The 18757-nt window shown below is 35.2% G+C and overlaps 2 protein-coding genes across 3 annotated transcripts; both read left to right on the top strand.

The window, feature by feature from the left end:
- Positions 1 to 2634: 2634 nt before the first annotated feature.
- On the top strand, positions 2635 to 5708 carry LOC113752899 (MDIS1-interacting receptor like kinase 2-like). Of its 2 annotated transcripts, none has more exons than XM_027296944.1 (3): positions 2635 to 4993; positions 5099 to 5399; positions 5495 to 5708. In XM_027296944.1, the coding sequence occupies exons 1-2, from the start codon at positions 2710 to 2712 to the stop codon at positions 5389 to 5391; spliced, it is 2577 nt and encodes an 858-aa protein (XP_027152745.1). In that variant the 5' UTR covers positions 2635 to 2709; the 3' UTR covers positions 5392 to 5399; positions 5495 to 5708. The 2 variants fall into 2 exon arrangements, with proteins under 2 accessions (XP_027152745.1, XP_027152744.1); XM_027296943.1 differs by having other exon boundaries at positions 2636 to 4993; positions 5099 to 5372.
- Positions 5709 to 14864: 9156 nt separating this feature from the next.
- LOC113752383 (probable leucine-rich repeat receptor-like protein kinase At1g35710) lies at positions 14865 to 17011 on the top strand. Its single transcript, XM_027296497.1, has 3 exons — positions 14865 to 16101; positions 16528 to 16713; positions 16797 to 17011. Exons 1-3 carry the CDS (start codon positions 14865 to 14867, stop codon positions 17009 to 17011), a joined length of 1638 nt encoding a protein of 545 aa, XP_027152298.1.
- Positions 17012 to 18757: the final 1746 nt, after the last annotated feature.

Below are 18757 nucleotides of genomic sequence, written 5' to 3'. Positions count from 1 at the left end.
AGAATAATTTTGTCCCTCAGGAGTTTGAGTCTTTTTTTTTTTTTGTCAGCAACGATACATTTGTATAAACCTACTCTATCCTAATCTAGGGGGAGGGGGAGCCTAAGGAGACTGTTGTAGGGGTTAGTGGGTATACATAGGGATGGCAACGGGGCGGGGTTGGGGCGGGGGACCCCTCCCCCGTCCCCCGCCCCGTTGCCTATTAGTTCCCCCCGTCCCCCGCCCCGTCCCCCGCCTCCTGCTCCCCCCGCCCCGCCCCCCCTGCCCCGCTTCCCCCGCGGGTGCCCCCGCGGGGTTAATAAAATTTTATTATATAATTTTATTATAATTAAATTTTAATAAATAATCAAGTACTAAAATATCAACACATCACCAAATTATTATTCATTGTAATTTTACAATTGAAACTCATAAAAACAATCAAACATAAGTTATTTGAATACAATCCAATATGATGAAATAAATATAACTAAAATAGTCAAGTTTTCACTTTTAGTACAAATGCAATCACTAATTCATTATTGTGTTTGTGCTTTTTTTTGAGAAAAAAGTGTTATTCTATTAAGTGTAATTAGAAATTTAGTATAAATGTATTAGTAAATTTAGTATAACTAATTAATAAATTCTATTAGTAGACATGTATAATTATTCATAATAATTGATAATATCAATTATATTACATAAACTAATATACATTATATAATACATCTAACTAATAATATCATTATCATAAGTTTATAACTAATTAACTTACATATTATATATAATTATATATATATTTATATATATATATTTTTTTTTTTTTTTTTTTTTGCGGGTGGCGGGGCGGGGGATGGGGCGGGGGTATACTCCCCCGCCCCCCGCCCCGTTTCTAAGCGGGGGGAAAAAATTCCCCCCCGCCCCCCCCCCACCCCCCGCCCCAACCCCCGCCCCGAGAGCCCCCCGCGGGCACCCGCCCCCATTGCCATCCCTAGGTATACAGATCCAACTAGACCAAGAAAATATTATGGCACAACTCTTGAATTTTTTTTCGCTGTTGGTGAGGTTTGAATCCTCACCAACAACCCAAGGACTCCCTGGTGGCCACTGAGCCATTGGCCCAGTGGTTCTCAGGGGTTTGAGTCACACCACAACAAAAAGAGAAATGAGAGCAAGGAAGAGAGCGAGAAGGCAGAGCAAGGAGTGCCTACCGATCCAACGAGGCTTGTCTGCACCCACGTGTCCCCAAGCTGCTCAAATATCACGCAACCAACAAATACCCCCAGAGTTTTTGAAAATTACGGAGTAACCGGCGAACTCGCATCAATCCAGCATTTGAGAAAGAGGAGCAGAATACAAATAAGTCAAAATGTCATCTGAGAAAAAGAAGCAGAATACAAATGATCCAAAGTCTGAACAGGAACGAAGCAGAGCAAAAGGAAACAACAAAAGCAACTAAAATTTTAAATGGATACAGGCCAACGTCCACTACCATGATGAACATATTTCCTGCAGCCAGCTCAACAATGACCGAACGCACCAAGTACAATATTGCGCCATGCAGTCACCAACAACAGCTCCCGCTATCATCATGCACCCCATTCGATAATCCTCACTAAAAACACCCCCTGAACAATAGTTATTGGCACCACCGTAACCAAAGGCCCCTCAAATTGATGAAAATTACTACAATATCCACTTAATCAGTCAAGTAGTTTTAATCCAAATTCTAGAGTTCATATCTAGCAAATTGGTAATATTAAATCCAATATCTACAAACTTTACATCTAACGCGCGCGCAACATATGCACTTCAATATTTTCATATTTTGCCTCCGTTTAGACCCCGATAGTTTTAATTCTCGGTCAATGTGAAGCAGTACTATATATTATTTTTTTATAGGTTAACAATTAGACTTTTGTTATAAAGTAAAAATTAGTCTATTTAAAGTAGTAATCCTTCCCACCTATTTTTAGTCAATTTTGTTCATAGTCTATCAGTGATTGGAATTATGCTTTGGAATTACTTGTATTTCTGATTTTTCTTTTTTATCATTTGGTTGTACCTTTCAATGATTCTTTGGAATCTTCTGCTGACTATTTTATGTGCTTCAATGCCTAATGAGTGTAGTAGATGCAATCTAGTATATTCACCAAGAATTAGAATTAAAAAAAAAATTAAATGATGTCACTGTAAAAGAATTTTAATCCATTTTCTATGGCTGTTTTTAATATTTTTTTAAATAAAAATAGTTTTTAAAACTCATTGTTGCAAAACAAGTAAAAATTTGTTTTATATGAGAAAAGATTATTAGATGAATTGACAAATGTTTCAATTTTATTGTTCAAGGGAAAAAATTACTGTGTAAAAACCTTTGGAAAAAAGGTGTGAAGATAGTGGCAAAGACTCTCTATTTAACATAATCTATCTACCTAGGTCAAGATGCTAATTGACAGGCCAAATAGCTGACTCGGTCAAGTTTTGCAAGTGTTCTTTCATTTAGCCAGTGTGCTCAAACATGCATTGCAAAAGCACTCTCCATATTCCTTTTGGTCCTACGTTGGTGCATTGTGACGGGAAAGAGTCGGGGCAACGCATCTTTATACAAAGAAGGCGGGGACAGAGCAAGAAGACCTCTGAAGTCTTGAATGTGCATTAGGATAAATACTAGCTTTATTTGTGGTGCAGAATAACAACGTCTGCCAACTTGAGTTGAACTTGAAAGCAATCATGGGTTCCTTCAAAATAATCTCCATATTCGTTCTTGTCGTCCTACTTGTCCCATCTTTTCACCCCAGATGTGGAGCTTCAGCTTCTGCTGAAGAGGCTGCTGCTCTTTTGAAATGGAAAGCCAGTTTTTTGAGCCAGAACAATAGCTATCTAACCTCATGGAACCTTCAATCAGGCGATGCCAAGAATTCTTCTACACTTCCTTGCACTTGGGCTGGTATTTCCTGCATTGATGGAAGTGTCAACAGGTTGAACCTCTCAGATTGGAGTATTAAAGGTAGCCTCTATGATTTCCCGTTCTCATCCCTCCCAAATCTTGAAGATCTTGATCTCAGCTTTAACCAGATCTTTGGCCGTATACCAAAACAAATAGGTAACATGTCGAAACTCATTTCTCTTGATTTCGGGGCTAATGAGCTGTCAGGCAAAATCCCGCCTGAAATTTGCAACTTGAGAAACTTGAATCATTTAGGTTTTCCAAGTAATCAACTTTCAGGTCCCATTCCTCCGGTGATAGGGAATTTGAGCTCACTTCAGTTTCTTTACTTATATCAAAATAATCTCATTGGTGCAATCCCAAAGTCACTAGGTAATTTGACCAAATTGATTGAACTGGAACTCACCGGTAATCAGTTCTCCGGTCCATTGCCAGAACTATTATGTCAAAGTGGAGTTCTCCAAAACATTACTGTAGGTGAGAACATGCTTACTGGTCCAATCCCTAAAAGCTTGCAAAACTGCTCAAGCTTATTTAGGGCCCGTTTCAACGGTAACCATTTCCAAGGAAACTTATCAGAAATGTTTGGAATCTATCCAGTCATGGATTTCATTGATCTCAGCAATAACAAATTCTATGGGAAACTCTCCAGCAACTGGGGTAAATGCAAAATGCTGAAAACCCTTATAGTTGCAAAGAACAACATCACGGGTGGTATACCTCCAGAAATTGGAAATTTGACTCAACTACACAAACTTGATCTTTCTTCGAATTATTTATCAGGGGAGATACCGAGGGAAGTTGGGAAGTTAGCTTCCATGATTAAACTAGATTTGCATGACAACCAGCTTACTGGTGGTATACCTCAAGACTTGGGAGTGTTAATGGAATTTCTAGACCTGTCCACAAACTCCTTGAATGGAACTTTACCAGAACTTCTCGGAGATTTGAAACACTTGTTTCACATGAACTTGAGCAATAATGTTTTAAGTCAAAAGATTCCATTGCAGATTGGGAAGTTAACCCAACTTTCTGAACTGGATTTGAGTCAAAATTTCTTCACAGGAGAGATACCATCTGAGTTTCAAAATTTGCAGAGTTTGGGGACATTGGATCTCTCCCAGAACAACCTCTCTGGTTTGATCCCAAAGGCTTTGGCAGAATTGCCTGGTTTATTGCACATTAATCTTTCTTTTAATAATTTGGAGGGCCCAATTCCGAGTGGTAGAGCTTTTGTGAATCTAACCTTCGACGAAGTAAAGGGAAATAAAGGTTTGTGTGGCAATATTACAGCGTTACGAGCCTGTGAAAGTTCCTGGTTGATTAAAAAGCATGTCAACGATAAAAGCAAGGAACTTGTTCTCATAATTGTATTACCTCTTCTGGGATCGTGCATACTTCTTGGTGCATTGTTCGGTGTTCTCAGATTGCGTGATCGGAGAAAACAAAATTCGAGAGCGGGAGATACGGAGGTGAATAAGGGCGGTTTATTTGCCATATGTGCTTATGATGGCAAAGCATTGTATAAAGAAATCGTGAGGTCTACAGAAGAGTTCAGTGAAACATTTTGCATTGGGAAAGGAGGTTGTGGAAGTGTTTACAAAGCACTGCTTCCAGCAGGCGAGGTAGTAGCTGTAAAGAGACTTCACAACGTACCTAATGTGGTAAAGGATAAAAGTTTCTTGAATGAGATCAGGGCCTTGACAGAAATCAAGCATCGGAACATTGTGAAACTCTTTGGCTTCTGCTCAAATGCTCAGCATTCAATTTTGGTTTATGAGTACCTCGAAAGGGGAAGCTTGGCCAAAATCTTGAGCACAGAAGAAGCAGCTAAGGAACTAGACTGGCAAAAGAGGTTGAATATCATCAAAGGCATCGCTCATGCTTTGTCTTACATGCATCATGATTGTTCACCACCAATTGTACACCGAGACATATCAAGCAACAACATTTTGCTTGATCCAGAATGCGAGGCTCATGTTTCAGATTTTGGCACTTCCAAGTTTCTCAGAAGAGACTCATCTAACTGGAGTTCTCTTGCAGGCACATATGGATATGTTGCACCAGGTAATAGAGTTATTTTTTTTCCTTTTCCTGTCACTAATTTGTTAACAAGTAAATTCAAGTATGATCACATAACATGAAAAATCATTTTCCAACTCTCTTTTGTAGAATTTGCCTACACGATGAAAGTTAACGAAAAGGGTGATGTTTATAGCTTTGGGGTCCTGACAATGGAAGTAATCAAAGGAAAGCATCCTGGTGACTTGATTGCTAGTCTATCGTCTTCAAAGCATGAAGAGATAGAGCTAAAAGACTTGTTAGACCAAAGACTTCTGTATCCCAATCAAGAAATTGAAAAGAATCTGATATCCATTCTCAAACTAGCAAGAGAATGTCTACATGTTGATCCTCAATGTAGGCCAACAATGCTCATTATTTCCAGGTTGATAACTACATGTTGATCCTCAATGTAGGCCATGTGAACTTCTTGTCCATTTCTTTTCTTGTTAAATTAATAGGTGAACCGGATATGTTGAACTTGGATGATGTTTTTTATTTTTGCAGGTATCTTGCCTCCTATTAAATGCAGACTGCAGTGCCTCATTTCCCTCCCCCTTACGTAGCACTATCATGCATCAGCAGAAAATGATATGATGCAGGGTATGTATTGTGTGTAAAAATAAACTCTCCCTAGCCAATAGAGTTTGTGGAATTGATACAAAAACTAGCATAGGGAGGAAATTGAGAGTTTGGTAATGTATGGTAATCTTATCCTGAAAGTAATAATTCTATGACATTGTCTTCAGTCTTAATAGTCTTCGATCTACATTTATTATCTCCTTGAAAATCAAGAGTTTCTTAGTTTTCTGCCACACTATGCAAACTAATAACAAGTAATTTTTAAAATTGTACAGTGAAAAGTAATAAAGAGCTCCGGTGCTGTTTACCTTAGTTTGTAGTCCATACAACTGATCTTCTCAATTTAGCTTAATTAAGAAATGCAAATTGAGAGCGATTAATTCTTGAGAATTATAAAACTAAGTGTGTGTCTTCGTCTAACACTACTAAGTGTGTGTGTAGAAAAATGCTGGGAGAGATTCTGCATAAAACAAGAGACGCTCCTGTGGCTTGTAATGACATAGGCTAATAAAGATATGCTGTTGTGTTCTGATTTAATTTGCAGCCGCTGCGAGCTTCCTTCTGTTCCTTTTGCTTATGAAATTTATTGGAATTAGAAATTTATAAGGGGTATGCCCCGTATTTTGTTGTGTATTAGTAAAATCTTATCTACCAAAAAAATGTTCACAAATCTATTCTTAAAAATCGAGGGTTGGCTCCTGTAATTTCCTAAAAATGACCCCTGGTATTTATATATTAGGAATTTAAGATATGATAATTTTCCTTTATCATATTTATGAAGTACATGCCGCCTCGGAACCAATAGCCGTTTGGGCTGCTACCATAGCGTTTAAGGCTGAGTGGGGTGGGAAGTTAAGATTTCAAATCTTATCTTTCACTGTTTATCATTATATGTGGCTCTCATCTTAAGTAACTTAAATCTATACGGATACGTAGTGCACTCGTCTGGTTCATTGATTATTTCATGGTCTAATTGGAATTGGATTCTCCTCATAATATAAATTAGAGTAAGAGTAGTAACAGGTTTAGGATAGACATCAAGTTGTACAACGTCTATCTAGACATCAAGTTGTGGGATATGTATAGAAGTAATATTGGGCCAGGGCAAAAGCAGAATGACGGCAACGTATCTGGGCAATGAGCGATCTACAACCGGGAACGATAAGCAACTTCAGGTTGCTAGTTGCAGCCCAGATCTGACCCCGGATTAACCCCTGAAATAAAAAATATTCTTTGTGCAAGTAGGTCTGAAATCAGAAATTGTTATAATATATTTTTTTACAAAAATTTTAAAAAATAACAATCCAAACGAGATATAAAATTTTTGACTCAATAATTCTAATCCTGATAATCGGATTAAGGATGCTAAATTGCTTGTTCGTACATTATCAATTTGCAAGGTTCAGTAGGTGTCTCGGTGAAACATGAAACAATGAGCTAACTCATTGTCTAGCTCATTGATCGGAGTTTTTAAGTTTCCATCTTTTGTAACATTCGCTGTGTGCAGGGAAATTTAAGTTTGATGAAATGAAATTTCACGATCCTATTTATTAATTACTAATTAAAATAAAATCTTGATTAAAGAAAATCTTATTGACACGAAATTTTACATTGCAAACTTGCAAATAAAAACCACACTAAAGTGAAGTGTTATGTACACTCCTATTTTATTAATCATATTTTTACTATCATTTTAATCATATAGTTTTCATCTATTAAATTATATAATTAAATAAAGGAAAATTTGTCTAGTTGTTCCCTAACATATTCACAAAAATTTTTTGTAGTTCCTAACATTTAAAATCAGCCAAAATAGTCTCTAACATATAAATTATGAACCAATTTGGTCCTGATGCCCGTATTTGCTCATTTTTCTGGCTAAAAATAGCACGTCTCTCTCACGTGGATATAATTTAAAGGGAAAAATCGAAAAACACACTTCGCTTCCTCGGATGAACATGAGAATGTTTAGAAATCTTAATTCATAATTTGGGCAGCCATAGAATCTTCTCCTTGGATATACAGGTTTCCAAGAAGTCACAATGAGGAGTTCCTTTTCACAAAGACATCGCTTGTTGTTTGGACTATCATACTGTTCAATAGCTTAGCTTCTTTTTTTCGCATTTTCTTGCTATTCTTCCTCGATTGCACAACCATCCAATTGCAGCTGCGTAACTGGGGAGGTTTAGTTTGTAGGCATGCAAACTTTGTGCTCTTGAGGCAATCAAATGGGGTGCTGATTATTTCACACTAGACCTAATGTCAGTTATATGCTTCATGCTTAATGAGTGTAGTAGATGTAGTCTAGTACATTCAACAAGAATTAGAATGTAAAAAAAAAAAAACACCAAATGATGTCACTGTAACAGAATTTTAATCCATTTTCTATGGTTGTATTTAATATATTGTAAACAAAAATTGTCTTTTAAAACTCATCATTGAAACACAAGTGAAAATTTGTTAAGATGAGAAAAGATGATTAGATGAGTTGACAAATATTTCAATTTTATTGTTCGAGGGAAAAAATTACTGTATAAAAACCTTCGAAAAAAGATTGTGAAAATAAAAGAAGAAGAGCACATTAACATAATCTGTAACATAATCTATCTATCTAGCTTAGTGGTAAAGATACTCTGTAACATAATCTATCTATCTAGGTCAAGTGGCTAATTGACTGGCCAGGTCTTAGTTTTACACTTGTGGAAGAACTTACATTGCTCATTGATTATGAATGCTGGCATGTTCACATGCGTGATAAGCTTTCAAGTTTCTTCTAATTCTGTGAAGCAAAATAATTTGAGTTAATATAGGATACGAAATGATCAACAGTTGTATACTTGAAACGATTCTTGAAACAAAATTAATTTCTTTCATGGTATGTATTCCCACAATTTTGTGTTTGCATTTTTCTACAAAGCAAATTATCTTGGACATTCTTGAACTGTTTTAGAATTCCATCAACATAATTAGTCCAAAACTTCTTGAATTTAATCAAATGCTTCTCCTAATCCTGGCAAAAACTAATCTCACTTCTGGTTTAATATAGAACTACAACATAAATAACTCAATTTATAAAGACTCATTGTAGTTTAGGAGGTACTCAAGTTACCTTTTTCTATAGATTCATTCAAGCAAATTAGTCATAGAAGACAAAAATGGTCAGTCTCATTAAAACATTCCAATATTGCTTTAAATTTCCAGGACCATTGCATCTTAAGTGTTCCGTTCTCAAAAAGAAAAGACAATGAAGTAGGGAAGGATAAAGGGCAGAACGAGAAGACCTTTGAAGTCTTCCTTGTGCTGTAGGGATAATCATGGGTTGTCTCTAAATAATCTCCATATTTCTTTTGGTCCTACTTTTCCTATCATTTTCAAGACTTATGAAAAGCAGGTTATTGTTGATAAGTCATGATGACCGAGAGTCAATCATCAAATGTTTGAAAGACATTGATGGAGGACAAGAAGAGAAAAGGAGAGAATTGAAGAAGGGAAAGTATTGGCAATGAGCATGATGGGGTGAGTGGGGTGGGGGTAAGAGACAGAAATTGGACACTTACAAGACTAGTAAGCGCCAAGTTTGCCTTTAAATATATTATCAAGTGATAAAAACTAAATTACTTGATATTCAAATTAAGTTTGACTCGATAAGAGTTTGTTTGAACTTGATTTTACCAACCGTTCAAACCAAACTTAAATAGCATTTTGTATTTGGCAAATTGTCAAACACGACTCGAACTTAACTCTATTAGCGTAAAAAAGTTTAATCTTCTCGAGATCGATTTGAGTTTGGTTAGATAAAAACCCGTCTAACTTTGGCTCTATAAATTAACAAGCTAATGTTGAGCCCAATTTCAATTTTATTAAATTTTTGAACATTAAAATATTCAGTTTAATTAGCTTAGTTTGCACTCCTAGTTCCAATATCAAGAATAAAAATTAAAAAAACTTAGGTTTGGTCAGCCTACCCGCCATCCCGTTCCTCACGTGGGTGCATCATGATAAGAAGAGACGAGGCAATACATATTTATCCCTTGAGGCAATACATATAGGTCCTCATCTTGATTATGTCTTTGGACCGCTGCCAACAGCAACAGCACTCGTTTTTCATATTATCTTCGCTCTTTTAGTCAATTGCAGTTTCCAATTAGCTTTTTCTTTTTAGTTTCCAATTATTTTCTTTTTGTTCGAAGTTTCATTTAAGTCTTATTTGTAGTCCATTTTGTTCATAGTCGATCAGTGATTGGAATTATACTTTGTAATCATGCTCTTTGGAGTGCAACTTTAAAACGGGTATTTTTTTTTTTTTTTTATCATTTCATTGTGAATTTTAATGATTCTTTGGATCCTTCCATTGACTATTTTATATGCTTCAATGCTTAAACGCAATCTAGTACATTCATCAAGAATTAGAATTTAAAAAAAAAAAACAAATGATGTCACTGTAAAAGAATTTTAATCCATTTTCTATGGCTGTTTTTAATATTTTTAAAATTAAAATAGTTTTTTAAAACTCATCATTGAAAAAGGTTAAAAATTGTTTTAGATGAGAAAAGATTATTAGATAAATTGATAAATATTTCAATTTTAATCGTTCGAGGGAAAAAATTGCAAGTGTTCTTGCAAGTGTTCTTTGGAATCTTACTTTATCACTCTCATTTAGCTAATGTGCACGAACTTACATTGCTTATTGATTATGAATGCAGGTACGCTAACAGTGTGTGATAAGCTTTCAAGTTTCTTCTAATTCTATGGAATACAATAATTTGTGTTAATATAGAATGTAACATGATCAAGATTTCTATGCTAGAATCGATTCTTGAAACAAAATTAGTATCTTTCTTGTATGTATTCCCACAATTTTATGTTTGTATTTTTCTGTTGAGAAAGTTATCTTATTATCGAACTTTTAAGGGTAATAATGTTTTAGAATCCATCAATATAATTAGTTCAAAACTTCTTGAATTTGAAAAAAAATGCTTCTTTCACTTCTGATCTGCTATAGAACTACAATATAAATAAGGGCAAATTACATTTTACCCCCTTGTGATTTACCCTTTTTTTACATAACCCCCCTATGGTTTCAAAAGCTATACATAACCTCCTCATGGTTTGGATTAAAGTGTCAAAGTGACGGAAATAGTCACTCGTAACGGAACTTCTAAAAATGTCAAAATTACCCTTATAAATACATGACACATTAACCCCGTATGCTTTTTATATTTTACCATATAACTCCCTTATGGTTTAGTACTTTACCATATAACTCCCTTATGATTTTCAAAATATACACATAACCCCCCTTGGTTAATAAATAATTTTTAACTTTACATAAGGGTAATTTTGACATTTTAAGTGACACCGTTACGAATAATAATTTCCGTTACTTTGACACTTTAATCCAAACCATAAGGGGGTTATGTATAGCTTTTGAAACCACTGGGGGGTTATGTGAAAAAACGCTAAACCACAAGGGGGTAAAGTGGAATTTACCCTATAAATAACTCAACCTACAGAGACTGATTGTCGTTCGGATATCAAGTACTTAGTGCTTCTTCTCTAAGAAATACTGAAGTTACCTTTTTCTACAGATTCAGTAAGAAAACTTGGTCATAGAAGATAAAAATGATCAATCTCATCATTGCATCCTAAGTGTTCCAATATTGCTTTAAATTTCTTGGACCATTGCATCCTAAGTGTTCCAATCTCAAAAAGAAAAGACAAAGAAGGAATCTCAAAAAGAAGAGACAAAGAAGAAGGAATCTCAAAAAGAAAGACCTATGAAGTCTTCCTTGTACGCTAGGGATAAGTTCTAGCTTCAGTTGCGGTACATAGTCTCAAAATAGTCTCCATATTCCTTTTCGTCCTACATTTACCTTCATTTTCGGAGACTTGGAAAAGTATTTGCTGTTGATCAAAGTCATGATAAGTGTTCAATCATGGAACGCCTGAAAGATATTGATGCAGAATAAGAAGGGAAAACAGACAATTGAAGAAGGGGAAGTTTTGGCAATGAACATGGTGGGGTGGGAGGAGGAACAAACTTGGAAGTGTACAAAACTACAGAGGGCCAACAGAGGGCCAATTTTGATTTTAAACATGTTGTCAGGTGACAAAAACCAATTTTGCTAAGGATCCACTTGAAAAGAAATAATTTGCTTATAGAGGCTGAAAAACAAATCAAGCTTTTTGATACTCGAATCGAGTTCGATTTGATCAGAGCTCGTTCGAGTTTGATTTTGTCAATTATTCAAACCAAACTTAAACAGCATTTTGTGTTCGATAAATTATCAAATTCGACTCGAATTTGACTTTGTTAAAATAAAAGTATAATGTACATGTGGAAAAGCTTAATTTGCTCAAGTTCGACTTGAGTTTGATTTGATAAAAGTTCATTTAGTTTCAAGTCTATAAATAAACAAGTCAATATTGATCACAATTTCAAATTCCTTAAAAAAAATTTAAACATTAAGGCACTCGCTTGATTAGGCTCGATTATCCCTTAATTTCAATACCAAAACATAAGAATTATAAAATTTTAACAGTTGGTCGCCACCCCGTTCCCCACATTGGTGCATTGTGACGGGAAAGAATCAAGGGCCGGGATGGGTCTTCATCTTGACTTACAAGTTTTTGGCCCGTTGCCGATACCAACAGCATTCATTTTTCACAGTATTTTCGCTCTTTTAGTCAATTGCAGTTTCCAATTAGTTTTTTTTAAAATTTCTAATTAGTTTCCTTTTGTTCGAAATTTAATTTGAATCTTATATTTACTCAATAATGTTCATAGTCGATCGGAGATTGGAATTATACTTTGTAATCATGCTTTTCAGAGTGCAACTTCAAAACGGGTATTTCTAATTTATTTTACCATTTCTTTGTATATTTTAACAATTCTTTTGATCATTCCATTTACCATTTTATATGTTTCAATGCTTAATAAGTGTAGTAGATGCAATCCAGTAGATTAATTAAGAATTAGAAATTAAAAAAAAAAAACCAAAATAATGTCACTGTAAAAGAATTTTAATCCATTTTCTATGGTTGTTTTTAATAGTTTTTTAAAGAAAAATAGTTTTTTAAAACTCGTCATTGAATTACAAGTAAAAATTTGTTTTAAAGGAGAAAATATTATTAGAGCAATTCATAAATATTTCAATTTTATTATTCGAGGGAAAAAAATTACTGTGTAAAAACCTATGAAAAAAGATTGTGAAGATAGAAGAAGAAGAGCACAAATTTAACATACAGGACCAACTAACTTAGTGGCAAAGACTCTCTAAGTAACATAGTCTATCTATCTTGGTCAAGTGGCTAATTGACAGGCCAAATATTTCAGGCCAACATCTTACTTTTTCATTTAGCTAATGTGCACGAACTTACATTGCTCATTGATTATGAATTCTGGCATGCTAAAAGTGCGTGATAAGTTTCGAGTATCCTCTAATTCTGTGAAGCACAATAATTTGCCTTAATATAGAACGTGAAATGATCAAGAGTTGTATGCTAGAATCGATTCTTGAAACAAAATTAATATCTTTCTTGTATGTATTCCCACAATTTTACGTTTGTATTTTTCTATTGAGAAAGTTATCTTATTATTGAACTTTTAAGGGTAATAATGTTTTAGAATCCATCAATATAATTAGTCCAAAACTTCTTGAATTTAAAAAAATGCTTCTTTTAATTCTGGCCAAAATTAATCTCACTTCTGATAACTATAATATAAATAGCTCAGCCTACAAAGACTGATTGTGGTCCGGATATCAAATAATTAGTGCTCCTTCTCTAAGAGATAAATACCTTTTTCTATAGATTCAGTAAGAAAACTTAAAGTCATAGAAGATAAAAATGATCAATCTCATCATTAAAACATTCCAATATTGCTTTAAATTTCTTGGACCATTGCATCCTATGTGCTCCAATCTCAAAAAGAAGAGACAAAGAAGAAGGAACGGAACAAGAAGACCTATGAAGTCTTCCTTGTAGACTGGGGGATAAATTGTAGCTTCAGTTGGGGTACAGGTTCCTAAAACAGTCTCCATATTCCTTTTGGTCCTACGTTTACCTTCATTTTCGAAGACTTGCAAAAGCATTTGTCTGTTGATCGAAGTCATGATAACCAAATCAATCACGGAACGTCTGAAAGATATTGATGGAGGACAAGAAGGCAAAACAGACAATTGAAGAAGGGGAAGTTTTGGCAATGAATATGGTAGGATGGGGCAAGGTGAGATTGGGAGGAGGAGCAAACTTGGACGTTGTCAAGACTACGGAGGGCCAATTTTGATTTTAAACATATTGTCAGGTGATAAAAACTAATTTTACTAAGGATCCACTTGAAAAGAAATAATTTGCTAATAGGGGCTGAAAAACAAATCAAGTCTTTTGATACTCGAATCGAGTTCGGTTTGATCAGAGCTCGTTCGAGTTTGATTTTTGCAATTATTCAAATCAAACTTAAATAGCAGTTTGTGTTCGATAAATTATCAAATCGACTCAAATTTGACTCTGTTAAAATAAAAGTATAATTTACATGTGAAAAAGCTTAAGACTTGAGCTTAAGACTGCTCTGTCCTTGGATTTATATAATAACTTATTGATGTCGTTACATGGTATTATCTAAAATATATTTATGTTTTTTTTATTTTGATTTACAGATCAATATGGATAAAAATCAAATATATGTTTTTTGATAGAAAAAAGCCTGTAATATTAATGAATTGAGGTGTCCCTATAAAGAGTGGACAGTACAAAATGTAAGGGAGAATCCCCCCAGATGATAGAATCATCAATTGAACTAGCATGCTTTACCATCTCAAGGGCACCCAACTAACTTTCTAAGTGGGAAAATTTTGCAACGCATTCGTTACATCAGCAATTAGTTTTCTGCAATTTCTGACTTCCATTGCATTTCATGAAAATATACTGTCAAGTAACTTTGCGTAATCCATGTCAAGAAAATATAGAACTATAACATAATTTGCTTAGCCAATAGGTTCATCGTCATTAAGGAATCAGGTGATAAGTGTTCCTTCTCCAAGAGGCACTCGAGTCATCTTTTTCTGTAGATTCAGCAGGAAAAATTAGTGATAGAAGATAAAAATGGTCAATCTCATGGAAGCCATTGGAATAGACATCTTACGTGTTTCAATCTCAAAACTAAATGAAAACAAAGAAGGCGGGGACAGAGCAAGAAGACCTCTGAAGTCTTGAATGTGCATTAGGATAAATACTAGCATCATTTGTGGTGCAGAGTAACAACGTCTTCCAACTTGAGTTGAACTTGAAAGTAATCATGGGTTATTTCAAAATAGTCTCCATATTCGTTCTCGTCGTCCTACTTTTCCCATCTTTTCACCCCAAATGTGGAGCTTCAGCTTCCGCTGAAGAGGCTGCTGCTCTTTTCAAATGGAAAGCCAGTTTTTTGAACCAGAACAACAGCTTCCTAACCTCATGGAACCTTCAATCAGGCAATGCCAAGAATTCTTCTGTACTTCCTTGCACTTGGGCTGGTATTTCCTGCATTGATGGAAGTGTCAACAGGTTGAACCTCTCAGATTGGAGTATTAAAGGTAGCCTCTATGATTTCCCGTTCTCATCCCTCCCAAATCTTGAATATCTTGATCTCAGCTTTAACCAGATCTTTGGAAGTATACCAAAACAAATAGGTAACCTGTCGAAACTCATTTATCTTGATTTCTGGGCTAATGAGCTGTCAGGCAAAATCCCGCCTGAAATTTGCAACTTGAGAAACTTGACTCATTTAGATTTTGAAAGTAATCAACTTTCAGGTCCCATTCCCGTGGTGATGGGGAATCTGATTTCACTTCAGTTTCTTTACTTGTGTCAAAATAATCTTACAGGTGCAATCCCAAAATCACTAGGCAATTTGACCAATTTGATTATGCTGTATCTCTATGAAAATCAACTTTCAGGTTCAATTTTCAAAGAAGTGGGTGATTTGAAATTCCTTACCGATATGGAATTAGGTGAGAACCAACTCAACGGTTCCATTCCTATTTCAATTGGTAACTTGAGTAACTTGAAAACACTATATCTCCAAAACAATCAATTTTCTGGTTCAATTCCGGTCACTTTTGGTAATCTCAATAGGCTGGTGAATCTAAGCCTTTACCAAAATCACCTATCTGGTCTCATTCCTCCAGTGATAGGGAATTTGAGCTCACTTCAATTTCTTTACTTGTATCAAAACAATCTCACTAGTGCAATTCCAAAGTCACTAGATAATTTGACCAATTTGATTGAACTGGATCTCTCTGACAATCAACTTAATGGTTCAATTCCTGTTTCAATTGGCAACTTGAGTATCTTGGAAGTACTGTATCTCGATACCAATCAATTTTCTGGTCCCATTCCGGTCACTTTTGGTAATCTCAATAGGCTGGTGACTCTAAGCCTTTACCAAAATCAGCTTTTTGGTCCCATTCCTCCAGTGATAGGGAATTTGAGCTCACTTCAATTTCTTTACTTGTATCAAAATAATCTCACTGGTGCAATTCCAAAGTCACTAGGTAATTTGACCAATTTGATTGAACTGGCTCTCTCTAATAATCAACTTTCAGGTTCCATTCATGTTTCAATTGGTAATTTGAGTAAATTGGAAGTATTGCATCTCTATAAGAATAAATTTTCTGGTTCAATTCCAGTCACTTTTGGTAATCTCAATAGGCTGGTGAATCTAAGCCTTTACCAAAATCACCTATCTGGTCCCATTCCTCCTGTGATTGGAAATTTGATCTCACTTCAATATCTTAACCTGTGTCAAAATACTCTTTCTAGTACAATCCCAAAGTACCTAGGCGATTTGACCAATCCGATTCACCTGGATCTCTCGGACAATCAACTTTCAGGTTCAATCCCTGTTTCAATTGGAAACTTGAGTAACTTGCAATATTTGTCTCTGGGACAAAATTAATGTTTTGGTACCATTCCACAAGAGCTTGGAAACCTGAATAAGTTGGTTGTTCTGAGATTGTTTAGAAATCAGTTCTCTGGTCCATTGCCAGAACTATTATGCCAAAGTGGAATTCTCCAAAACATTTCTGTAGCTGAGAACATGCTTACTGGTCCAATCCCTAAAAGCTTGCAAAGCTGCTCAAGCTTAGTTAGGGCCCATTTCAACGGTAACCGTTTCCAAGGAAGCTTATCAGAAATGTTTAGATTTCATTGATCTTAGCAATAACAGATTCTATGGGAAACTCTCCAGCAACTCTTGTGGTTGCAAAGAACAACATCACGGGTGGTATACCTCCAGAAATTGGAAATTTGACTCAACTACATACACTTAATCTTTCTTCGACTTATTTATCAGGGGAGATACCAAAGGCAGTTGGGAAGTTAGCTTCTATGCTTAAACTAGATTTACATGACAACCAGCTTACTGGTGGTATACCTCAAGAATTGGGAGTGTTAATGGAGTAAGAAATTCTGTGTAAAAAGATGATATGATGCAGAGTATGTTTATGGAATTTTTCTTCTCTCTTTTTTTTTTTTTTTTTTTCAATTTCGTAGGGAGTTGCACCCCATCACATTGGATGATAAGGACTGGTGAATTTGATAAAACTGTAACACCAATTTGCAAACTAAAACTAATCTTACCCAAAATATTAGCACAAGAATTGCATTTGCACTCTCAATTTCTGCTTAGGAAATCTCGAAACTTTCAATAAGAGACTAAAATGGCCTAAATGGACCCTTGCTTTAGAGTTTGACTCAACCTCCAAATGCTTAATCCCCGAATCCCACGTTTGTTGAAGTCTCTTCCAATGCCCAATATTAATTGCAAAACCAAAAACTCAATACCCGAATTAAGTTTTCAAAATTCCATCCAAGCAAAAGTGGCTGTCGAACATCAAGAAGCCCAATTAATACACCAAATTCACATGAAGAAGCCCAACCTATCCCTCCAACAAAGCCACAAGATGAGAAGCAAGCCAATAATCCTCTTAGCTTGGGGAGATGAATGTGTATATCCTCCACAGTCCATGTGTAAGGGAAAATGCTCTGCATGAAGGACACTTTTCCAAGACGAATTATTTACACTTTTGGAAGTGTTGCTTCAATTAAACAAATTGCGAGTGCCCTGTCCTCGTCTATCCTTTGGCTGATAAACAAATTGTAATTGAGAGATCATTAATCAACTGCCAACCAAATGAGCCTAAAACACAATCCGTTCATTGAACTGGAAAAATTGTTAAATCAAGACTCGATGGTTCAATAATTAGGCTAATTATTATTAAGTCGTCATTGACACGTGACATCAGAAATCATGTGAATCCCTCCTTAGTTCCAATTAGAGTACTTTAGTTCATCACCGATGAAAATAGCTTACAAATTGAAACAACATTGCAATAACAATTACAACAAATCCAAAAACAAAGAAGACAATTACACAAAAGATTAAACAAAGCTTCTGCTAAAAGATTTGGCAGGCAAAATAAAGTACTACACGACAAATGACACTAAACAATTTACATATTACACTAACACAAGATGCAAAGCCTCATTTCTTAAATTGGTGATAATCAAAGGCTTAACAGTTACAACCTCATGTTTCGTACCAAATTACAACTAGGTCACTTGACTAGTTCTTTTCACCATTGAACACCTGTCTAAAAGTTCCTAGGTCCAGGTGTTACGCCCAAGTAGGTCTACCCATCTTTTAGCTTAATGTATAAATTAAGTTGCTGCTTAGACAATTTATTTGAAAATGATTTAGTGATAAGAAACATGAAAGTTAGTAAGAAATTTTGAAATGTATAACTAAGTTAGAGCAAATTATGATTTTAAAATGGTGAAACAACACAAAATTAATGTTGCTCAAAGATGGGATAGTTTTAAAACCCTAAAATAAGTATGATGGTTTAATAGCAAAATATTTATTACAAGTCCTGATTGTCTTATATTCCTAGGCGCCGTTAGTAAGAGACTTCTAATCTCTCTCTCTCTCTCTTCCACTTTTTAGAGTGGCTGCAGTTTAGTAAGAAACCATTTCAATTCAATGATTCACTGATTCAACCAGGCAAACCAATTTATTTTCATCTGTAGCAGCTTTTTGATTCCTCTATGCTTGAAGCTCAACCCGACTCAGAAATAGCAGTGTTGATGGTTCAACCGAATGATCCGAACTGAGCTTTAACACAATATGTAGGACTTATCTATACATAC

This window comes from Coffea eugenioides, chromosome 11, assembly GCF_003713205.1.
Source record: "Coffea eugenioides isolate CCC68of chromosome 11, Ceug_1.0, whole genome shotgun sequence".
Classification (NCBI taxonomy): domain Eukaryota; kingdom Viridiplantae; phylum Streptophyta; class Magnoliopsida; order Gentianales; family Rubiaceae; genus Coffea; species Coffea eugenioides.
The sequence above is the reverse complement of the archived record's forward strand: the minus strand, read 5'-3'. Positions and strand labels throughout refer to the sequence as shown.